We start from the raw sequence: 25640 nt of genomic DNA, 5'->3' as shown, positions 1-25640 counted from the left end.
TAGAATATTCCATAATAATCATATTATCTCTCATGTGCAAGTAGAACAAGTGAAACCGAGAAGAAAAATCCTTTATCATTTTATGATTTTCGTAATAATAAGAAATTAATTAAAAAAGATTGACTAATTTGCGTGAGTATAAGCGCGCAATAAAAAAGGACAACTCATTGATATATGGTTGCTAAAACGCGAGAATCCCAACACAAATTGATCGATCTTTTTTAATTAATTTCTCAATAATTATTACAAAAATCGCAAAATGATAAACAAAACTTTATTTCTTGGCTTTACCTGCTTTACTTGTACGCGAAAGATGATACGGTTATTATGGGACACCCTGTGTATATACATATTAATATTAACATGTTTCTGCAATTATAATATAATATATATAGGGTGTCCCACTCCCGAAAGCGGAATGCACAGTGTGAATGTTCATGCCAAAAGAAACAACTTTTTTCTCTGGCAAAATTGCATCTGAACATTACTTTTTAAATGAGAGCTACTTAAAATTAGCGTACTAGATTTTGCTCTGATCAGTAGCGGCGCGCGCTCGCCCGCGGAAATATCAATGAGTCATATTTCTTTTTTACTAAAGATTTATTACGCAACTTTTTATTCATGCATAATATCTAAATTTTTCGTTATTTTAAATAGAATTTATTTGATGCAAAGAGGACTACCATCTCTAATTATACAGATCTAGGATTGAAAAGTTTAAAACCTCGTATTTTTCCAATTGAAACCTAGATATTCATAATTCATAATATTCATAATTCATAATGTAAAATTATTGCAATTTCTGATAAAACGATAAAAATAGAATAATTTTTTATTTTAATTATTAATAATTATTAATATTATTAATAATCATTATTGTTAAAAATTATAAGTAATAATGTAATATTACAATATTATTTTTTTTACTGTCATTGATCCCGATGTCCTAAGGTTCCAACAATCGTGACAGTGTTTGGCAATTTAAATAATATTAGTTGTTGTATCCGACAATGCTACGCGTGCGTCGCCTTTTTCTCGCACTTAAAAAAACTCGGACTACTTAAAAAAATTCCGCCGGATGTTCCCAGACGCTCGAAAAACTCCGGACAAATCCGGGGAAAACTGGACGAATGGCAACTCTAAGTATCAGGAACGGTATTCGAATATTCTTCTTTCATTCTTCTTGAAAAGCAAAAACTTTTTATTTTTAAGCGTTTTTTAATTTAAGTTGATGCTAAATAAGCAGTTACATAATAAGTAACATATATGTTACATTTATTGCTAAATATCAGCAACACAAGCACTTTTTTTATATAGATTTCAGAGATATGTATTACTATATTTTAAATAATATATGTATGATGTGTAATCATGTCATATTATACTACATAGAAAACATTAATTAACATATATATTTCAAATGCATAATTCTTAAAATCCAATATATTTTCAAAGTGATTTTATTAGAATTACAAAAAAAGAATCAGTCATTTTTAACTATAACTTTCCTCATGCTTAGAAGAGGTTATCTCACATAGCAAAATGCTAGTAGTGTGCCAGCAACCTTAGCATTCTCGATATTCCTCTACCTCCGAAACAACCCTACAAACAGCCGATAGACGACGAGTGGTATTTGAGATATGATGCTGGCGTAGGATGTTGCAAATCCCATGGACAGCAAGAAGAACAAATGCATCCATTTTGATAGAAATAAAATTACCCCAAAGATTGACAAGTGAGGTGTATAGCCGAATACTCAAGTTCTTTGGACATATAAATCGCAGCAACAACATAGAACACCTGAGTCCAAAGAAAGCCAGAGGGAAAGAGACGGAGGGGCCGCTTATCAATACGTTAGACAGATATAGTCAAACAACTCAATACCATCATGGAAAAGGCGGTGAGAGTCACTACTGATCGAGACAGATGACGCACCACCGTCAGGAACGCCATTAGAACTTGGAAAGACAATAAGCGTAATCATCACACATCTGACAAGATGTAAAGGACTTGGAAGAAAGAGACCAGCAGTATGTCAAGAAATTCATTCTTGATTTTGCAGTAGATTACGTTCTGCTGCGTCCTAATTAAGCTTAATTTCTGGTAGAAAATCTTCTTAAGCTTAATTAATGCAATAATAGTTATTCTTCTTAAGCTTAATTAATAGCGATATAAGAGAAAATGAAGCGAAAATCAAGCATTATTTGCTATTACGTGACAGCAAATATCGAACGAAGTTTGCCATATCAGATCTGACAGCAGAAATCAAGCATAGCTATCGTTGAACGTAAAACACTGCAAAAATCGAGCATAACCTGCTATCATAATATGACAAAAATGACAATATACTAAAGCACGTCTACAAAGCATAATTATAGATTACTAATATAGATTACTAATATAGTTTGCAAAACTGAAATATTGGCATAATTATAAATATTTAATTAAATATATAAATTTAAATAAATGATTAATTTATTAATAATTCGTAAATTTCTAGATTTGTATGGAAATTAAACTTTTATTTTATTTCAAACAGTCAATAAATATATCATTATATATTGATCCACTCGGTTTTCAAACTTTTAATTTAATATTCTGTGTCCTTTGTTAGAATTCTTCTCAGAACTTAAGCTGACAAAAATAGATATTATAGCTCCTGCAAACAGAACACAGTGGCAGCGTGGCAACACTTGCCATGTCGCCGCATTTTGTGTGCAATCATTTTTAATCTTGTTAGCCTTGCAATCTTATATTTGCCTGTAACAGAAACATGAATACGAAATAGATACAAATAGTAGTAAACAAAAGAACTATAACTTAATGTAACATATCTTAAGATTACTGTGATTCTGTCATTATTTTATGATAATAGATCATAGTTGTGTTTCTGCTGTGTTTTTGCTGCTATCTTTTGAAAGGCAGTGCATGCTCAATTTTTTCAGGATTTCTGCCATTACATCTTATTTGCAGATAAATTTGATTTCTGACGATATTTTATCGATATAATATGATATATCATGTTATGTTTAATTTTTATTTCTGTTGATATATTGTGTCAACGTGCAATGCTTAAAATCTACTGTTTTTATATTAAGAACTTCGTTTAAATTTTGTAGCATATCATAATGCGGAGACCGTTTTTTACTGCATTTTTGCTGAATAAGGGGGAATTTGAATTACAAGGTCCAAAAAAATCTTTTTTTTTATTATCTTAATTTATAGTAATACTATTCAAGTATATAATCCTAAAGTTATAGAAAATTCGAAGTATTTCGTTAGATAATAGCTATCGGAGCGCGAGCGGCTCAAGCGCAAAAAATATGGCTGGATAGCCGGGCGGCCAAAGCTTTGCCTCTTACAGGTATTTATAGAGAATTATTGGATCGGCGGATTTTTGTCGAACAAAGTGTGAATCACCGTTCGTGCGTACGTATTATTTGAATGCATAATAAGAAGTGCAGATTAGCTTCTGACTGCTGTAAGTACACAAAAAGTTACAGATTTCGTGATCGTAAACTTTAAACGTGTTTTTCTCGAAATCACTTTTCGAATTCTGGCGTACAGGATAAAGAAAAATCTATTTGACTAATTGACTTGAGCCAAGATTTTTTAGTTACATAATTGCATTCTCTTCTATGTGAATCTAAGAGATTTAAAAAAATTGAATTTAACATTTTTTAAGCAACAATTAAGTTGAAAATTTTATGCAAAAATCGTAACTTTTTTTCAAAATCTCACAATTTATTTAATTTTTGATATTTTAGAAATTCATTAGGTTCACATAGAAGATAATTACAATAACAATTAAAAATTTTTTGTTTTTTTGTTACAGACAAAAATTACGCACGTTAGATTGTGCGAGGACGAACAACTTCGTTGTAAACATTGCTGAATATTATGGATTAAAAATCAATCATTTTTAATCCACAATATTCAGCAAAAATCAATCATTTTTATATAAAAAAAATTTTTGTTAATGTCAAAATGTGTAGTAAAATACCTTAAAAATTTTGAAAAGATTTGTTTTATTGAAGCCGAGAAAAAAATCGCAAATGTTACGCTTTTTTTAGCGTTCTAATTCAAGTGCTCCTCTTAAGACGGCAGACTATGCTCAACTGCTAGAGTTCTGTCAACATAATATGTAATGCACAATTTGCAATGATCTGGCAAACTTGACTTGTAGGGATCTTGGCACATGTACAATAGAAAAAAAATTAAATATATATTCAAAGAACAATTATTTCTAATTCTCAAAACTTATTCTAATTCAGAATAACAAATTAATTAAACAATTTGCTCTTTTAACTATAATTTAATCAAGAGACTTTATACTTATCGTTCGCTAGGTTTACGACTCGCACACTTTCGCTGTCCGTACCAGGGAGATGCCGGGATTACAATGAACTTAATGTAACGTGATGTGACGAGATACAAAGTTACGTGATATGAACTTGTGGTTAATACGTTTGTAAGATTACGATCATTATGACATCATAACGTAAAGAAGGATGTAATATAACATATCCACTGTTTCAGCCACAAAACTTTTCTTCCATGCAAAGTCTGTTATTTCGGCATTCTTGAACAGTGCATGTCCCTTATCACATATTTTTGCGCCCGCATATACTCTACTAATAAAGAATCGTTGATCGACATCTTCTGTTATATTGCTCCGTTAATTCCGAATGCGCAATACAATGTCAAATGTCACGCTTAAATTCAAGTACAGCGCATGCAAGAGTCAAGAGCCCGGAACGCGACTCAATGCTTGACATTGGCAAGCTTTTACAAGCGTTAAATTCTAATATTTTGCATCATATTATATAAAGTCGATCATAATCAGCCGCATATAAAACAATATGTTTTAAATTTTATGTTACTTAACATTCTGTCCCATTACGTTAAGTTCATCGTAATTCAAGAGAGAGTTACCGTTTCGTGTAAAATCGCTAGGTTTCGCAAGCGTCACCTCTGCCACCTGTTATTTACATTTTTGTGGAAGTCTTTCTAATAGCGCATAATAAGTAGCGCATAAAGTAGTTATCGTAAATCACTTGTACATAAATTACATTTCTTAACAGTAACAATATATAAATGTATAGTATACATGTACAAATTATGTATATCGTAAAGTGATCGTGCATGTGATCGCAATAAATCTAATCTAAAATATCGATTTTATATCACTTTATGTATTATTATATTAAGAATATAGTCGATTCCAGACATCGAGGGGACGGATAAACCTGTAGATCTTGACGAATCGACGCTAGATTTATTAGGAGATGATCCAGGTAAAAATAATCAAATTGGTCCTAATATCCATGTAGCAGTAGCGGAATGTTGGGATAAAATTTTGCGAGATGGCCTATCGAAAGATTAGAAGCGATCTCCAAGAGAAATATCCAACAATAGGTAATTGCCGTCTCACTAATGCGCCAAAATCAAATCCCGAAATCAAGACTACCTTGTTTGTTTTGGCGATTAAAAAGGATACTTATCAATATCTGGCCCAAAATCAGCTAGGAGCCGGCATCAACGCTATCGGCGCGGCATTTTTCGGAGATGTTAAATGCGGAGAAAACTAACGAGCGTACCGTCAACGTATCAAAATTTATCGAACGCCTTGCCGATGCAGGCAGAATTCTGTCTGACTTGCATCATGATATGTCTAAAACAAAAAAATCATTTATTGCCCGGGACTAAATCCTATTGTAAAACATATTACCGACGACTCTTCGATCGACAAATGGCTGTTTGGCGAGAAATTTTCCGACAGTCTTCCAAAGCGGCAAAGGCTACGGAAAAAATCTTCCAAGGATTCAGTTAAACAAGGTAGCGGACAGCAGAGGAATTTTGAAATTCGAGGCGAAAATCGTAGATTCCAGTCATCACGATCGAGACAGGGCGGATACTCGAACTAGCGTCAATCCGGGAAGTCAAACTGGCACCGTCCCTTCGGGATGAGCCGGAGCACTCAACGGAAGGGACAGAAATCGAGAAACTTCCGGTCCAAGAACAATCACAACACAAGGATTAAACACAGTGAGAATTGCAGGAAAAGTGAAATATTTTCTCCTTGCATGGAAAAAATTGACTATCGATCTATTTATTTTACAATGTGTAAAAGATTATGTTATTCCGTTTGAGAGTAAACCACATTTGCGACTAAAAAGTATAGAACCAAGATTAACAGCACATGAAATGCTTGCTTGTAAAATCGAGATTGTTAATTGCTTGAAAAAGGTGCAACTTCTAGATGTAAATTCAATAAAAATTAATTTATTTCACCATACTTTTTGGTCGCTAAACCTAACATAACGATAACATACGATTTACTCTTAATTTAAAAGAATTAAATACGTTTATCTCGCCGCCTCACTTTAAGATGGAGGACAAAAAGACAGCTATTTGCTTAATGCATAAAAATTTGTTCATGGCGACATTAGATCTGAAAAATTCCTATTTTTTGATTCCTGTAGAAAAATTATTTCGGAAATATCTTCGTTTTAGTTTTAAAAACAAGTTGTACGAATTGTATTCCATTTGGTTTGTGTACAGCTTCTTTCGTGTTCACTAAATTAATGAAACCAATAGCTCAAAGTTTGAGAGCGAAAGGGTTTTTGTCAGTATTTTATCTCGATGATATTCTCTTGTTTGAACAATCAACACAAGAAAAAACATATCGAAAAAACGTTAAAGAAACCAGAAAGTTATTAGAAACTTTAGGTATGATTTTAAATCTAGAAAAATGTAAACTCGTACCATCAAAACAAATAAAGTTTCTCGGTTTTATTTTTGATTCAGAAGAATTTTGTTTAAAATTGACCAGAGAAAAAAGAATTCAGATATACAATCTAATAAAAAAATTTCGGGATCTCCGTTTTTGTAAAATTAGAGAAGAACTTATCGGAATTCTAGTAGCTGCATGGCTTGCGGTTAGATACGGATCTTTGTACACAAAGATTTTGGAAAAAGAAAAAATTTTAGCGTTAGAGAAAACAAACGAAGATTATGATAGAGATGACAATTTTGGAAAAAATAATACACATCATTCGTGCGCGGGAAAATGCTCAACTCAGTACGCACCTTAACGTCAAAATGATATTCTCAATTATGTCTTCAAGATGTGAAAGTAACAATCTATGTCACAGACAATTAATGTTATGAGAAGTATTACATTTTGATGTTATCCCAACGTGCGCTTGCTATCTGGGAAAAATTCATGGTTCTTTAAATCGAAAAAGTTCAGAATATCGCATTTAATATTTATTCTTATAATTTAATTACAAGTACAATTTAATTGGTAATAACTTTTTAATAAACAACAAGCGACGGCTAAAATCTTTTGGCTGTTACACAGGGTCATGACCTTGATAAGAACAAGATCGTGAGCAATGAATCCTCTAATATGCATATTTACCAAAATTTTATTTGACGTCTTTTTTAAATTATGTTTTTTGTTTTCTTTTTTTAAGCGGATAGCAAATATATTTTTTTTTACTTGACAAAAAGTGGAAAAAAGTCAAATATAATAAATATTAAGTTGTAATAGTATAAGTTGTAACTCAAATAGCATACAAAATTGTATATGTATGTACAATTTTATTATATGTGATTAAATACTAAAAACAATAATATAATTTAAAAAATTACATAGACAAAAATTACATTTCAAGTATCTCTATATAATGCTTGAGATGATTCGTCGAAGAAGCAGCAACATTCATTTTGGATTAATATCCAAGACAGCACAGGACGTCCTTTTATGTCTATTTTACGTCCGCACGTGGTCCACATGGACATGAAATGTATGTCCATCATATGTCTGATTTGAGACATTTGTCAATGATCAATATTTGGACATTCATAGGATATGCAGCCTTGGATGTCACAAGTAATTTTTTTTTGTTTGTTTTGTTAGTGGCTAATAATTGATGTTTAAGAAACATCATTTCTTAGACCAGCCAAAGATATTATTTTGAAGATGTCTTATAATCGCCCAAATAAAGTCCTTTTAGAACTTGTATTCGAATTATAATTCATTTGCTTACACCATACACACGTGCGTGCGTGCGTGCGTGCGTGCGTGTGTGTGTGTGTAAAATCATCATAGTACTTAGGCCCGGTTCCACAAATTCGAGTTTAAACTGAGTTTAAATAAACGGTCGTTAAGTTTAGCACCACAGTTAAACTAGTATTGCGTTCTACAATGTGTTTTTAACTGTAGGTTACATAAACTTATACTCTGTATGAAGAAAGTCTTAAAAATTTTACTTTCTTCTCAAACACGGAATGTGATTGGTTAATAATTAATGAAAGGCAGGAAGATGAAACAAGCACACTGTAATCTCATGTACAGGTTATGTGCATGAGATCACAGTGTGTTTGTTTTTATCTTCCCGCCTTTCATCAGAGAAATACAGTAAAATGTGAAATGAAAGTGTAAATGAAAGTGCAATCTAATAAAAAAAGATTACCCAATTTTTCAAATGTAGAAAAAATAAAACTAATCGAATTAGTAGAGCAAGAAAAAAATATCATTGAAAATAAAAAGACTGATAACGTAAGTGTAAAAGACAAAGAGAAATGTTGGATAAACATCACAAAGAAATTTAACAGTGGTTGTATCTCAGGACATCGAGATATGGGTTGTCTAAAAAATTGTTGGGACAACTTGAAAAAAAAAACTCGTAAACATTATGCTGAAATTCGTAGTGAACTTTTCAAAACAGGTAATATATCTTATTAAATATTAATTTTATTAATTTTATTTAGATTTTAAAAATATTAATGTAAATCATTGTATACACGTGTCACATAAATTCAATAAATCGTACACAGGTGGTGGACAAATGAATATCATCAGAGATGACCCTATTGCTGAAATGGTCAAAAATATTATTCAGCCATCGGTTGAAGGTTTACAAAATAGATTTGACAGCGATTATATGCCAGGTATGCTATAAAATAATTTTATATTTTTCTTAGAACATTTCTAAAGTCAATAGATTTAAAACTTTGTAATTGAAATAAAAGAATATAAAGATTTAATAATATGTGATGTATCGTAGACACAGATGATCTACAGTACAGCAAAGAATTGGAAAATGAAGACTGTTATCAAGTTGAAGTATACATATATTTCAAATATTTATTTCATATATATTTGAAATTAAAAAACTCTTGTTTTAAAATACTTGTACTTATTTTAGATGCTAGAAGAAGAAAATTTAAATGCAGTAACTTGGGCTGAATGGACACCAGCTAAGCTGAGTTCTGAAAAAAGCAAAGAATTGCAATTTTCAAACAACAATGAAAATAACGATGGAACTGACAACTCATTGTCATTTGAAGATATCGAAACATTCTGTACACAATCTTCTAGTAAGAAAAACTGTGATCCTCCAACAAATAATTCATCACAACCAAATTTGAAACGTAAAAAATCAAAACAGCTTGAAGTAACTTCTTCCAAACAAAATGAACAGTTTTATGATCTTGCACAATCTAAATTAGAGTAAGTGGAATTAATAAAAGAAAATTTTCGTAAAATATCGCCAATACAAATATCAATTTACCAAAAACAATAAGAAAAAGAAAAACTTTATGTTGAAATACTTAAAAAACAATTGAAATTTTATAAAAAATAAATTTGTTTCTTTTTTCCTTATGTCTACAGTTTCTATTTGAATCATATTGAGCATGTTCTTATGTTAAAAGTTTTTATATTTATTGAAATTATTATTTTATTTTATACTGAATACCAAAGAAACTGTAAATTTTTATTTTAAAGTTTATTTCAAAGAAACTATAAATTTTTATTTTCAAGTACTAAAGAAGATTCTTTATTAATTTTTATTGACAGGTATCAGTAAGCAAAATATATAATGAAATAATTTATTTTCTGTTAATTAGATATGGTAGTTATATAGATTCTATTAATTCTAATTTAGATCTTATTTAGATCATTTAACATACGTTAAAAAATTTTGATATTTATAATATGCATTCATTAAAATAGTCTTGTTACTTTACTTTAGATTAAGTATCTATACTAAGTATTTTGTACCAAATTATCTTACATTACATACCAAAACAAAACTAAATTGTTAAATTTTGAAGTATTAAAAGAAACTAATATACACATGTAGAAATAAGTATTTATTTTGTTATTATACATACATATTGTTATATATACATAAATAAAAGTTTTATATTTGATAAAATTTTTGTTTATTTTTTCTCATGATATCCAGATAATTCAACTTTGTTAAGATACTTTTTGCAATAGCCTATATATTTTATAATTGGATCATTCAAAATGTAACATTTCTTATATCTAATGTCAGTGGATGTTTTGTGACATTTAATAAAGTCATGATCCGTTTTTATAAAAATGACCTATTCTCGTCAAATTTGTGTAAAGGCTATATTTGTTTTTAACACCAAAACTGATTACTCTATAATAAACTGAAAAAATTCAATATGTTAAAATAATAATAAATTTTTAAATTATTTTTTTAGGTAAATTAATAATAAAGTAATAATTTTAAAAAACTGATAATTTATCATTTTTATAGTCTTAAAAAAGTTACATAGAATAAAATTTAAAATCAACTTTATTTCAATTTTTTAAAGAATATATTAATAATAATGATAAATGGCATATATTAGTTTTACGAAGCATTTGTATTGTCAATATTATTTATTATTATTATAATTTGATATATTTTGTCGCATTTAATAATAAAATATTGAATAGTTATACCATACAAATATACTATTTGTAAATACGTAACTTACGATAATCTTTCTCTTACCTTTGGAAATAATCGTTGATTAATACATGCCGCATGTTATTATTATCGAGCCTATCATTTCGACAAGGTATATTTCCATTTTGTAAAATATCTTCCCATGGAGCAGGCAATTGTAATGTAGGATCATCTGCTGGTAATGGATCTCCAGCACGTCGAGCAATATTATGCAACACAGCAGTTGCAACGATAATAGGTAATACTTTATCCACTTTTTGAAATCGAGATCCAAGTGCTAAAATAGGAAATCTCCTCTTCCATATTCCGAATACACGCTCAATAGTATTGCGTGTTCGTATATGCGATTCATTATATAACTGTTCTGCCCGAGTGCGTGGATTTTGTAAAGGAGTCATAAAATATGGACGAACAGAATAACCACCATCACCTAAAAGCAAAGAATTTTCAAACATTCCACCTTCGAATAAGGCTCGTATTCTGGAATTGTTAAATATTGTAGCATCATGCACTGATCCTTGCCAACGGGCCACAATATCTGTTATCTCTAAATTAGCATTACAAATTGCTTGAACATTTATAGAAAAGTATCCTTTTCTATTTCTGAAATATTCGGCGTCGTTTCCACCTGAAATAAATAAATAATATCAGTTAATATTTGTAATTAAGAATGGAAATTTTATGCAACAAGGATCAAGGTAAAAAATAAATCAATCTATTATAAAAAATAATGAATAACAAATGAACAATTCTAGGAATGTAGAATGTATTTTCTATAAAAGCATATATTATTCTTTATAAAACAAGATAAACACCATATAAAGTATACCTTTGATGGAAAAACACATATTTCAGTGATTAATTAAATAAAAAATTATACATAAAGTAAAAATAAAAAGTTTGTTTTTAAATTTATTAAAAAAACAAAATAATTTTAATTTAAACTATTTTTTAAAATTTTTTCTTCAGAATGTAATTTAAAAATTTATGTGTGTTTATGTCTGTTCTTACACAAAAATATGCACTAATATTTTTAATATAAATGTATATTTTATAAAATATTGGATATTACTCACCGAATGATTGTATTTTTATGTGAGTACAATCTATGCAACCTATTACTCTTGGGAATCGTGCAATATCGAAAAACTTGATTTGTTCTCTCTTTATTTCTTCAGCAAGCATAGGAAACTTTATGTATCTTGGTCGAAGACGAGCAATAGCATTAGTCACTCGATGAATAATTCTGTGAGACCTTGTTTTGCTCACTCCTGAAAAATCTGATACTGATAGTAAATGATTCCCAGTTGCATAGAATCTCAATGTTAGAAGGAGTTGGTTCATTGGAGATATGGCATGGTTTCTAGTAAACAAAAAGCAGTTTTACTATAATTTATATTAATCATTTTATCTCTTGTTTATTTATTTGTGGTCAGAATGTAAAGGATATTGAACTAAATAGTGTATACTTGAAAATTATTAACATAAATTTGTTAATAATATCAATTATTTTATATTATTGATTTGATTGAATTAAATATTTGACTTCTATGTATTATTGTTATTCTGTTTTGTTGTAACAACATGTATCTGTCAAAGTAAAAATCTAATTATGTTTTAAATTAATTTTCTACTTACTGTTCTGTTTTATGAGAAATTTCCTGTTCAATTTCTGTTAATACTATAGTAACAGATTTCTTGGATAAACGAAATCGCGCATGAAAATCAATATTATCAAATTCTTCAAAATATGATGGTCGTCTTCTTATTTTTTTCGGGCGTCGATTTTTTATTTCTATAAAATTTTCGTCTTCAGAAGATAACACATATTCTAAAGCCATTGCTAATTCTCACCAATTATTTTCCACCAATTATTTTATTTTATTATTTTGAAACACTTAAAAATTATAGAATAAATTTTCACACTGAAATCAGTGCCATTGTAGTATTAAACTTCGTTTATATTCTTTAAACGCCCAAAATTCAGCGTTTAACTTTAACCGCAGGAAATCGATTTTAATCGAAGTTTAAAGCAGTGTGGAACGCAACATTTCTTTTAAACCAAGTTCAATGAGTTAAACCCCGGTTAAAGTAAGTTGTGGAACTGGGCCTTAATTGTATTCTTAACTGATACGTAACATACAAATCGATACTCAATTGTATTCTTAATTGATACATCTCGTTATTATTGACGCGTAATTTTTATACATTGTAAAATTATGAAATAATGTTAAATAAAAAAAGATTTTCTGTGTAAAACATGTCATTTATCAAACCTTTAGTTTTTCCAACTATATTTTTCCTAAGCTTTGTTTTTAACAAACAACACATTTTTTTAATGGAATACTGTCATTTATTTTTACGATAAAAGAATTAAAAAGCGCTCAATCACATATATAATAATTATATATGATGAAGAATTCTAAAAAAGAAAAATACATATTTAAGTAAAATATTTTAAAATTGGAATACGATACTCATAACCAAACAATTAATAAATCGAACAATTAATTAACTTAGTTAAGTAATTATTTGAAATGAAGAAAATTCATGACTAATATAAAACATTTTAATTTTAACTTACAAATATATCTTTGAAAAAAGATAATCTTTAAAATAATCTAACAGAATATAAGAAACAAAATTATCCAAATTTTTTAAAATCCATAATAGATATTTATTAAAATAGATCTTTATTTTACAGAAAATGCCACCTAGTCAGCTTATATTTCTCTTTTTTCTACTTATTGGTGATCTTTCGATTCAGTGATTATTTTGGATTACCGAATCCACCAACTCACACGAATCTCGTTGTAATGATTCTCACATTAAAGTTACCTGGATTAGCATTTGAAATCAATTCGGCGGCTACAGCATCTAGCAATGATATTCAAGGAGCAAATTCAGATGCATTCAAAAAAATTGACTTCATGGATGTAATACATTACAGTTTCAGTTATATGGGTGTTTTAACAGGTAAGATCTGATAAATGAAATATACTTATTTGGAAATGTTTTAAATAACAAGGTAAATTATATTCTAAATTTTTATAGGTCCATACTATCGTTACAGGACATATTGGGATTCTCTTCATAGACCATTCTCTAATTATGTTGATCCGTGGCCGCTCACTTATTACAAATTAAAACAAATTGTAGCGTTTATTCCGCTCTTTCTAATAATGAATCATCTGTTTCCCAGCGATGTAATATTCTTTATGTTCATTATATTCATATTACAATATAAAGAGAATCGAAATATATAACTTTAGAACAGTTGGAAACTGGATGATCTAAATTTTATTATATAAAAAATGATAATTTATATATCCTTTTTTTCTAAAATATAAGAATTATTTGATTTGATCGGAAAATATGAAGAAAGAGGAGGGTAGAGGGACGATAGCAGATCCTTTGAAAATAATTTTGAGAAGTTTACGATGTCAAAAGAGCTAAATCCATTACTATTTCGTAAAAAAAATTAAGTCTTTCTTTTTTTCTAATATTTCTTTCAATAACATTGAAAAAAAATGTTTATTTCCAATAAATATTTTTATCTATAGTGTAGATTTCAAAAGTAACAAAAATTACTTAAAATAATTTTGTTCAGTCAAAATCATAAACTTTTATTTAAGTCATATTTTTTATTTAATATTGTTTATATTGTTTATTCATATTGTTTACAAAATGAGATCCAGAAACTCACAAAAATAGACATTTTTAAAATTTTTAATTGCGAATAGTGATGATACATTAATAGATATAATAAGTTTAATGATGTATTTTTCTCTTTTAATTTCAGTATACGCAAACGATAGAATATGAAGAACTCAATTTTCTCTACAGATTTTTATACATCTATCCCACTTTTGCCTGTTTTCGATTAAGAATGTATATTGGTATGGCTCTGGCTGAATGCGTTTGCCAAATGTCAGGACTAGGAGCTTATCCGGTTTGTTGTCAATCTGCACCTGGTCTGGGTCCGCGTGATTACAAAACAGTTGAAAAATTGTAAGATAACTTTCTTTATATATATATATATATATATATCTATCTCTCTCTCCTTCCCTTTCGCTTCTATCATTCTCTTTTCTTTTCTCTGTCTCCCTGTTCTCCTTTTTCTTTTTGTATTATCTCATTTTCAAAATATTTAGATAATTTCTCTTTTATTAAATAATTAATCATCGACTTTATATTGCATTTATATGCATATATTTTTAATTATTAAAGTTAATTGAATCTTGTAAAAATAAATAATTATATGCATTTTATTTTCAAATTTGACAATGAAAACTGTATTTACTTTATAAATATGTATGTGACACAAAACATTTAACAAATAATAATATATTTATTTATTCAGCTAAGATTGCTATAGATGAGAAATATTTATCAAAACAAAATATCTATTAGAATATACCAAATAATTAAGTCTTATCATTAAAATCATTTTGATTAGAAAGATAACAATTTTCTCATTATTATAGTATTATTAATAAAATAAAATTTAAATTATATCATTGGCAAATACTTACAATATTTTATCTTTTTACATGTTACAAAATACTAACAATAAGATTAACTTAAGGAAAAATAATAGATTTAAAAATAATTTATAGGTCCTTTGATCATAAAAGAGCGAAAATGGAGGAGCAAGATTTCGAAACGGTGCATAACATGAATGTATGGGAAGTGGAGTTTTCTCCATTTGTTAGACATACAATGAAAATGTGGAATACATGCATACAATATTGGATGGCTGTGTGCATTTATAAAAGATTTCCTTATAAAAGTTTAAGAACTGTCATTACGTTGACTCTCTCTGCTCTATGGCATGGTTACGCTGCAGGCTATTATTTTTGCATCTGTCAAGTTCCGCTCTATCTATCATTTGAGGATATCTGCATTAAATTTTACAATCAATGTGAAGAGAACGGATTTGTGAGTTGCTCATATATAATAATTCTAGATATAATATATGTATATGTAAGTTTGCAAGATCATTTGCATATTGCGAATTATGCACTACATATATTATGTTAACAGAACTCTGGTAGCAGTTGAGCACAGTCTGAATTAATCTCAATTAGTGTCGATAGAAATGCAGCGGGAAGCAATCTCCGTATCATAATATATACATGTTAAAAAAGATGTTACAAAATTTAAACAGAAATTCTTAATATAAAAGTAGATTTTAAGCATGGCATGTTGACACAATATAGCAACAGAAATTAAATAAAAATTGGACACAACATGACACATCGTACTACGTCGACAGAAATCAAATTCATCTGCAAGCACGGCTTAAGGGCAGAAATGCTGCAAAAATTAAGCATCTATCATCTCAAAAAATAACAGCAAAAACACAGCAGAAATGCAGCAACGATCTGTTGTCATAAAACAATAATGGATTCCATCAATTTTAAGATATGTTATATTAAATAATTCTTTCGTTTACGCTGTATGATTTATCTATCTCATCATATTCAAGTTTCTATTACAGACAAACATAAAAATTGCAAAGCGCGGCTAGAACAAGATTAAAAATGGCGCCTGCACAGAGGATGCGGCGAGGCAGCAAGCGTTGCCGCGTCTTGTGTTTGGTGTACAAAAGCCATAATATCTATTTTTATCAGTTTAATTTCTGAATTCTAACAAAGGACTCAGAATGTTAAATTGAAAGTTTGGAAACCAAGGGGATCAATATGAAATGATATATTTATTGACTGCTTGAAATAAAATAAAAGTTTATCATATTTTGTTAAAAATTTTTTTCAGAAATTAAGCTAACAAAAATAGATATGGCTCCTGCATACAGAACATGGCAGCGTGGCAACGCTTGCCGCGTCGCCGCATTCTGTGTATAGCCATTATGGATTTTTAATCTTGTTAGCATTGCAATCTTATATTTGCCTGTAACAGAAACTTGAATATGAGATAGATATAGCGGTAAACAAAAGAACTATAATTGATCTAAATTGACCTAACATATTTTAAAATTGCAGTGATTCTATCATTATTTTATGACAACAGATCATGCTGTGTTTCTGCTGTTATCTTTTGAGATAACAACGCATGCTTAATTTTTGCAGTATTTCTGCCATTACGCAAATGAACTCGATTTCTGTCGATGTAGCACGTAGCAGTGTGTCATGTTATGTACAATTTTTATTCAATTTCTGTTGATAACAATATTGTCAACATGCTCAAAATCTACTGTTTTATGTAAAAAAAAAGTCTGCTTAAATTTTACAGCACTTTGTAACATATCATGACGCGGAAACTGTTTGTTTTCTGCTGTGTTTCTGCCGACACTAGTTGAAACGGCAGACCATACTTAACTGCTGCTGGAATTCTGCCAATATAATATGTAATGCATAATTTGCAATATAAAAAATTTTGTAGATTTGACTATCTGGGTGTACAGGGTGTCCCATTTTAAAAAACGCACCTCGATAATTCTTCAACAAAGCATTTTCAGCAAAAATGTTTCAGACAAAAATTGTATGGTTTCGAGGGGGACATAAGATGATGTCATTAATTTGAATAATTGTTTGAAGATCACGTGAAGGTCACTTTCAATTTTTTGAATTGAACCGCCTACTTTTTATTGCATATTCTTGTAGCTTATCTCGAGAACTTTCCAAAAACATATTATGAAGTTATTTTTCATAAAGTACTTTCCGAGTTATGAGGCTTGAAAGTTACAGTACCGCCGGCATTAGCATTACCCAAGGTGTACCATGTGGAGGTTGCCCGGTTATTTATTTTGTTGTAATGAAGAAGTTAACTACATATCTGAACGCAAAATTTGTGTTCTCATTCCCGCTGTCGAAATAGGGGGTTAGCATTCAAATAACTAATGTAGTTACCTCAGTGTGAAATGAAAATGGGAGTCATAATATCTCTCCAAATTGAATTTGGGCTCTTCTTTTCCAACAGCACAAATGATATGTAATTGTATATTTAATTGAAAATTCAGTGAAAATTGAACTTATAAAAAAGTCTCGATTTTTTCCTATAAGGATTTATAAAAAATGTGGTTTACGCAGAAGTACCTACAACTAGAGATAATATGATAGACCGTATAAGAAACTGTTGCAATTCTATTCCTAGGAATGTCCTTCTGGAAACTGCTCGAAATTTCGAACGTCGAATTCTGTATTCAGAATTTCAATTATGTATTCAGAATGAAGGAGGAGTTTTCGAACACTTATTGCGATAGAAAATTCTCAAAATCTTACCTTAACTGACCGAATTTTTTCCGATCTTGCCTTAACTGACTGGATCACCGATCGATCTTGTCTTGACTGGCTGGATCATCCTTCAATCTTTCTTCGAAAGTCTTTCTACTTTATGAAAAATAGCTTTTTAATATGTTTTTGGAAAGCTCTCGAGATAAGCTACAAGAATATACAATAAAAAGTGGGCAGTTCCATTAAAAAAATTGAAGGTGACCTTCACGTGACCTTCAAGCAACTATGCAAGGTCAAATTAATGACATCATCTTATGTCCCCCTCAAAATCATACAACTTTTGTCTTAAACATTTTTGCTGAAAATGCTTCGTTGAAGAATTATCGAGGTGTGTTTTTTAAAATGGGACACTCTGTATATATACACCCCTTTGTATAAAATTATGTCACATTAAAATATAAAATATCTCATAAACTATTCAATTTTTAGCCATCTTACCCTTATAACTTTTTACGCCGAATATTGCGACAAATCAATTTATGTAAACAAATTAGGGTAGTTCTATTTAAAGAAAAAATGAAGATGACTTTAAAATAACCTCATGAGATCTTTATATAAAATCAAACCAATAGCTTATCAACAAATCATATCTTATGTCTTTTTCGAAATCACAAAACTTTTGTATGATTTTTTTCTACAATTTCAAGATATTCAAAGTGGCAATTAAAATGATACACTCTGTGCGTGCGCGCGTGCGTGCATGCGTGCGGCGCGCATGTGTGCATGTGTGTGAGTGTGCGTCATGTGTGTGTAATATTCAAAATATCATTTTGTGATTTCCGAATAAATAGTAAAAAGGATTTTATTAAATATATTTATGAATTATTAAATATATTATATATGTAGTTATTGCAGCGCTATAGCAATTTTTTAATCTTTTGAATTTGATTAATAAATTTGATTAAAATTTTATAATTATTTCTAAATAATAAGACACAAATTTTTTTTAGAACGATAATCATCACAATATTGATATATGCTGTTCTCATAATGAAATACAGGCTAGGAAAGTCTGGAGATTCTTCCTTTGGTGGGCAAAACTTACGTGCATGGCATATCTTGGCGTGCCCTTCCAATTGCTGCGCTTCCAAGAAATAATACATTTTTACAAGAGTCTATATTTCTCCGGACATATCTTAGGACTTGGACTTTATCTGATCGTACGAATTCTGAAGCCTTATCTTCTCAATCGACGACAAACAGATGAAGAACATAAAAACAAATAATTTTTTTTATTCTTTATAAAAGTGCATTGACTTTAAATTGAAAGTTTCTACACTAATACAAAATAAAATAAAAATTATCTTGATAATTAGTACTTTATTTTTTTAACCACTGATACATTAATGTATTCTCTTATATAATATAAGCTTTTGGCATGGTTTTTGAATACTACTTTTTTGACAGACATAACTTATATTTTTGTATAATTTTCTAGTATTTTTTTTACGTTTATAAACAGTTCTATAACATTAAATATGTATTTTTTGTATATTAAACAATACTTCAATTATATTTTAAGGCTCTCTCTGACTATAATCATATTAAATTATAATATTCAAATTAAAAAATCATATAAATTTTTTTCTTTAAAAATAAATTCTTTTCATATGCTATTACTCATACGTTTTATAGTGCAGATTATAAAATCTTATCAGAAAAATATACTTTCTTTTATAATTCATTAATTGCATTAATTTCTACTTTGCAATAAAAATATTTACATAGTTTCTCAAACATTTAATATCATAATTTAATATATATTAAGTTGTTCGAAAAATAATTTTGTTTTTAATTTTTTTTGTTTTTTTCTTTCTTAGAAAAAAAAAGAAAAAAAGACGAAAAAACGAAAAAAGAAACAAAAACGAAATTACTTTCCGAACGACTCAATAGTTGCAATAGAGATAGAAGTCTTAAGTGAAAATCGATATTTAGATTAATATAATTTGTCGATTCTCTATATGATGAATATAACAGTAATTTTCTTGATGATAATTAACTATAATATAAAGTCGTATATAAGACATGATAAAAATTTTTGTGTCTCTATTAATTGTTAACGACGTCCAATATTTTATTTTTTTATTATATAATCATCCGTGTATAAATGTTATAGTTTCTAATATCGATTAATAGTATCGATTAATCATATTCTTTTTTAATTTATTATTTATGTAATATATGTAATATTAATATATTAATTTATATTACATATATTACATAAATAATAAATTTATATATATATATATATATATATATATATATATATGTATATAATAATTTGTAATCGGACATAGTCCAATTGGAACAGGCTCGATCGGACACAGGCCCAGTTGTTTTCGATGTTAGAAATAAATTGCGCGTGAACCCAACTTCGAGAAATAAAAAAAGACAACTTATCAATACATAGATTTGAGTTGAATTTCGCATGAAAAGTTGTAAACTCATGTGAAACCTCGCTTCGCGTGAAAAGTTGTAAAACCATGTGGAACCTCACCTTGCATTGAAAAGTATATGCGTAGAGGCAGTGAGTTCCGCCCCTGCCTACATGGGGAGCCCCCATGTAGGCAGGGGTGGCACAGTATTATCAGAAAACTAAACATATAGGTTTGAATTCAACCATCGGCCTGTGTCCGATCAGGTCTGTGTCCAATTGTAACCATGTGTAACCTATGTGTATGATCGGAACTGTGTCCGATCGGGTCTGGGTCCGATTGGGTCTTTGTCCAATCGGATCTATGTCCGATAGTCCGAATCAAGAAATATTGTTGTATCCGATCTTTAATGTGTGCAATCGGGATTCACTCGCAAATTGCCGGCAAAAACCGAGCAAAGCTTGCTGATAAGACTGACATTAGATTGTTAACAGAAACTAAGCAAGATCTGACGTCATTTGACGGCATATTAGCAATAAAAACCGAATAAAATCTGCAGTTTATTACAAAATATTACAAAAGTAACTATTATTTGAAATAGTATAATTCAGTCGCTTATCACTATGCGGCGTGTTATTCGCTATAAATAATTTTATGAAAATATTTTTATGTACAGAATAATAAGACAAATCAATTCCCAGATAGCCAAGTCTGTTCAAACAGATTTTGTCAAACGTCTGCTACAAATTTTTGTCAGCAGAAAGACTGCAGACTGTATACAAAATCTATTATATCAAATAATGATAGCAGGACATCAGCAGAAATATTACAAAATCTGCTGACATAATTTGACAACAAATCAGTAACAGAAACCAAGCAGAATTTGTACAGAATTATTATAGCAGATTGGCAACAGAAATTGAGCAGGATCTGCGCAATGCATTTTGATGGCATATTGGTAATAAAAATCGATCAGGGTCTGCTAACATGACATATCAGATTAGCAGCAAAAACCGAGCAAGATCTGCGCACGCGCAATCTGACAGCAAATTGGCAGCAAAAATCGAGCAGAATCTGCAATAATTTATTGAAACAGTAGTTTATTTGCTTACCGCTATGCGACGCAGTGTTCACTTTCTATATCTCGTATTCAAGTTCTTGTCATGAGCGTACATGAAGCCTGCAAAATGCAGTTAATAACACAATTATTTCTATCGGTTCAATTTTTTATATGATTCCCATACAGGGAATTCAGATATTGAACCGATTTTTGAAAATTCGGTCAGATAAAAGTCCGATTTTACTTATTCGGATAATTTCTGTCCGAATAAACAAAATTATTTAATTATTATTTATGATATAAAATAGAAATCTAAGATGTAAAATAGAAATTCTATTAAATAAAATCTTTAATTGTATAAATTAAATTATTAAAATTTTCCTATATTTATTACATTAATATTATATATTTATATATTATTAATACAAAAAATAGAAAATGACGTCCCGTGAATGTGATATATTAATTATTGACATCATTTTTGGGTTTCATGAGACTTAATTTAGAATATCTAATTATTTATGTTATTTTGTGACCAAAATTTATTGTCATTTTGTTACTTGGGATTCTTTAAATGTTTAAATCCATTTAAATGTCCATTTTATATAAATGTCTAGAAGTTGCAGAATCTACTTGATTTCTGCTGTCAATCTGTTAGCAGATTATGTTAGCAGATTCTGCTCGGTTTCTGCCGCTAATCTGCCGCCAAGTTATGTCAACAAAGTCTGTTCAATTTTTTCCGCCAATCTGTCAACTTATTATATTAACAGATTCTGCCGACAAAACATTAACTGAATGTAAACGCAGTTGATGTCAGTTTGCTAACAGATTTTGATTAAATCTGCTACCAATTTACCGTCATACTGCTAACATTTTGCTTAAGGGGTTGATATGAAAAACACAAATAATTGTTTAAAAAAAATACATTGTAAGTATATATATATTTTTTTAAACAATTATTTTCTTTTCTCCGATTAATTTGTCTCATTATTCTGTACATAAAAATATTACAGTAAGATTATCCAAAACTAAATATTTTACGAGATATTTTATTTTTTTAAATAATATCAAAATATCAGATTGAGATATAAAATAACTCGAAAAATATTTAATAAAATATTTAATAAAATATTTAATAAAATATTTAATAAAATATTTAATAAAATATTTAATAAAAAATACTTTATTATAATATTTTGAAAAGATCTCGAGAAGAAATTATGATGTAACATACATATAATAAAATCATATAAATATCAAATCAGTATCATTATGTTATTATATACATATATGTAATTTTATTACAGTTACATTCTTAAGGCTCCTGAGTAGTTGTCACGGAACTCTGAGTTGACGGTGGCGACATAGGAATAAGAATGCTGCGGTAGGAATAAGAACTCTGTCCAACGATTTATCATATAAGTGAAGTGTGTTAGAAGCATAGACATAATAGCTGCGTTCAGCAGAAAAAGCAGCTTTGCAACTGTTATAAAATTCTTTAATATGATTGGTTTATATATTTAGATCCAGTAGGAACTAAGGGCAAGAACCAATCATATTAAAGAATTTTATAATAGATGCAAAGCTGCTTTTTCTGCTGAACGCAGCCATTATATCCAGACCGAGTGTTGAGGAGTGGGGGTAAAGGTACACGTAGAAAAGGACTTCGTGCCCTTTACGTTCTTTCTCATTCGTGCGTACCAAAGAGAGCGCTATGCTACGTACAAGCCAAAGAGAACGCAAGGGGCACGAAACAGAGTGTATCCTTTTCTACATAACCCTTATCCCCACTCTCTAAATAAAGGCAAATGCTCGGTCTAGATATACTATGTCTATGGTTAGAAGTTTACTAAATAGATGGAATGCTACTTCATCGCGTGTAGTGTTACGTCTCAGCGACGCTCTTTCTCTCTCTATACCTCAGTTAGTGAGAAAAAGATTGCTCTCTACTTTTATAGGGCAACCTGCTTCCACCGGCTATACCCCAGGGACGCCCGAGAGCTAGGACTAATCTAGTGGATCTAGGGGAATGATGTAGGCGCGGAACTAGTTGGTTACTAGGAAGTTTCATTAGGTATTTTAGGGATATGGACGCAACTAGGTATATGTAATTCGAAGGTTAATCAGGTTTAAAGAATAGAATTTTAATATTATAATAAAAGAAATATATCGATTATGTATCTAAATACCTAATATATTCATCTATGTTCAAATGATTTTCAGTTAATTGATATTTTAATTGAGAGCTTAGATCACGAGAAGGAATTGTTAAATTATGTTGATAACTGTTCTTAACATGTGTTATATTTTGATATAGTTGGTTTAGTAATATAAATTCTGGCGTATACGTAAGTAGGCCAGTATGGTCACTTATTAAATAGAGACCGTTATTAATTAAGTTGATTTCATTATGAAGTTTCGTTCGTGAATGTTTTTGAATGTCTTTATGAAATCTATGTGAGAATTTCAGGCGATTTATAAGAGCTAGAGAGGAAAAAACTCTTTTACAAGATATTATACGAGGTTTTGATTTATTAGTAGAACATTTAAACTTAAATAGATTAGAAATGCTTTTGACGCGTTTCTTTATGCCGGATCTATGGTTCCGTTTTTACGGCAAGTCCGCTTGTATTGCGGGTGCACCATATGCAAGGGGCTTATTCCTTAAGATATATATAAATATATATTAATTAGAAACAGTACAAGAGTTAGGGAATTAAGATTCGGAAAGGAATATTATAATAGAAATTAAGAGTAATTAATAAATCGTGGACACTAAATAATAGAGAGTTAGTTAGATCGAATTAATTTATTATGAAAATTGTCTAAGGAATAAGGTCTTTTATTTAATATCAATACTTGATTATATTATGACTCTAAATTTCTGATAGAAAGGGAAGGTTTAGAAAAGAGGTCGAATGTCGCCAGGGCACCGTAATAAGCGCTCGGCAACGATGGAATTTTAGGAGAATGTGTAATGTCGCCAGGGCATCGTAATTAGCGCTCGGCAACTAGGTTCAAGGATTGGGTCGTGTTCAGAAAATTAGATAATAAATTTGATTTCAATTTAATCTCCTGTTGTCATTTCTTGTGGGAGGTTTTTAAATTGATAGGAAACGCCGCCAGGGCACCTCGATCAGCGCTCAGCAACTAGGTTTAGGGGTTATATAAAGAATTCAAGAAGAAAGGAGGAGGTCGCCAGGGGCACCATAAACGCTCGGCAACGAGGTCAAAATTTAGGAAAAGGGAGTCGCCAGGGGCACCATAAGCGCTCGGCAACGAGGTTTAAGGATTATATTCGGAATTTAGGAAGAAAGGAGGGAGTCGCCAGGGGCACCATAAGCGCTCGGCAACGATGGATTTTCGGGAAAAAGAGCAAAGTGTTGCAAGATTAAGTCTAGTTCAAATGACAACAGTAGTATATATTTTGCATGGAATTTATAAATCTTACTTAGTATTGATATTATGGGTGTGTTTTACATAATAGTAGGATAATAGATTAAAGTTGACTGACTGGAAACTGTCAGCCACATGCTAATGCTTGACAGAGGATTTCTTATTATTTAGAGGATGAAAAGATAATTAATTGATATTAGGGGTTATCAGTTAATTCAAATAAAGTTTCTAATATTTATGGAAAGATGGGATTTATAGTAATTGTAAGTACTTACCGTGATGTGGCAGAAAAATCTTTCCTTCTGTTCAAGTTCTGGTCGTACTTTGTTAAGCCCTTCTCTCGTCCTTTAAGACCTCGGTCGTGGATGAAGTAGGCCGGATAAAAGTACACAGATGTATGCACAAAGTTTTTTATTATTTCTTTAGTTTTACACAGCTTAACACTGAATCGACAGTTATATTAATCGAAATGGAATAATGAATAGTACGCGAACAATGAACGAATAATACGGAGCGGAATACTTATACGAAATAGTAAGGAATTAATAATGAATAATGTTAGCTAAGAATAAATGATTCGAATGCTTGAAGAGCTTTGAATTGACTGCAATGAACGTAATGCTGAATGATCTGAAAGTAATGCCCCGAACTGAATGCCCTGAAGGTTCGAAATCGCCGGCTTATATACTGTCGAAACAAAGGGTCTTCGGGCCGTGCGCAGCACACGCGTCGCGCTCTGGAAGATTCTTAGAATGATTCAGTGAAGGACTTC

General features: G+C 29.9%; 3 protein-coding genes across 10 annotated transcripts in view; 2 read left to right on the top strand and 1 right to left on the bottom strand.

Annotated features, from left to right (window-relative positions):
• The window catches only part of LOC126856644 (lysophospholipid acyltransferase 7), a 30300-nt gene extending 10951 nt beyond the window's left edge, over positions 1–19349 (top strand). Inside the window, exons 2-6 of one of the 4 annotated variants that reach the window (XM_050605346.1) lie at positions 13471–13757; positions 13836–13987; positions 14584–14792; positions 15401–15722; positions 18988–19349. In XM_050605346.1, the coding sequence (XP_050461303.1) occupies positions 13471–13757; positions 13836–13987; positions 14584–14792; positions 15401–15722; positions 18988–19263 (1246 nt within the window). In that variant the 3' untranslated portion in view covers positions 19264–19349. The remainder of the gene's footprint in view (positions 1–13470; positions 13758–13835; positions 13988–14583; positions 14793–15400; positions 15723–18987) is intronic. The other 3 variants (XM_050605347.1, XM_050605348.1, XM_050605349.1) reach the window with 3 other exon arrangements.
• LOC126856665 (uncharacterized) lies at positions 7912–9832 on the top strand. 3 transcript variants are annotated; one of them, XM_050605393.1, is made up of 5 exons: positions 7912–8229; positions 8502–8738; positions 8848–8961; positions 9078–9136; positions 9219–9832. In XM_050605393.1, exons 2-5 carry the CDS (start codon positions 8651–8653, stop codon positions 9525–9527), a joined length of 570 nt encoding a protein of 189 aa, XP_050461350.1. In that variant the 5' UTR covers positions 7912–8229; positions 8502–8650; the 3' UTR covers positions 9528–9832. The 3 variants fall into 3 exon arrangements, with proteins under 3 accessions (XP_050461350.1, XP_050461349.1, XP_050461351.1); XM_050605394.1 differs by lacking the exon at positions 7912–8229 and having other exon boundaries at positions 8460–8569; positions 8640–8738; XM_050605392.1 differs by having other exon boundaries at positions 7912–8738.
• The window catches only part of LOC126856657 (putative nuclease HARBI1), a 95069-nt gene continuing 79580 nt past the window's right edge, over positions 10152–25640 (bottom strand). The window contains exons 1-5 of one of the 3 annotated variants that reach the window (XM_050605378.1): positions 12636–13455; positions 12420–12576; positions 11858–12144; positions 10827–11409; positions 10152–10476 (exon numbers count right to left, since the gene is read on the bottom strand). In XM_050605378.1, the coding sequence (XP_050461335.1) occupies positions 10467–10476; positions 10827–11409; positions 11858–12125 (861 nt within the window). In that variant the 5' untranslated portion in view covers positions 12126–12144; positions 12420–12576; positions 12636–13455 and the 3' untranslated portion in view covers positions 10152–10466. Of the gene's footprint in view, positions 10477–10826; positions 11410–11857; positions 12145–12419; positions 13458–25640 lie in introns of those variants that run through there. The other 2 variants (XM_050605377.1, XM_050605379.1) reach the window with 2 other exon arrangements.

This window comes from Cataglyphis hispanica, chromosome 19 (genome assembly GCF_021464435.1).
Source record: "Cataglyphis hispanica isolate Lineage 1 chromosome 19, ULB_Chis1_1.0, whole genome shotgun sequence".
Lineage (NCBI taxonomy): Eukaryota > Metazoa > Arthropoda > Insecta > Hymenoptera > Formicidae > Cataglyphis > Cataglyphis hispanica.
Note: the sequence above shows the minus strand (reverse complement) of the source record. Positions and strands in the feature narration are given on the sequence as shown.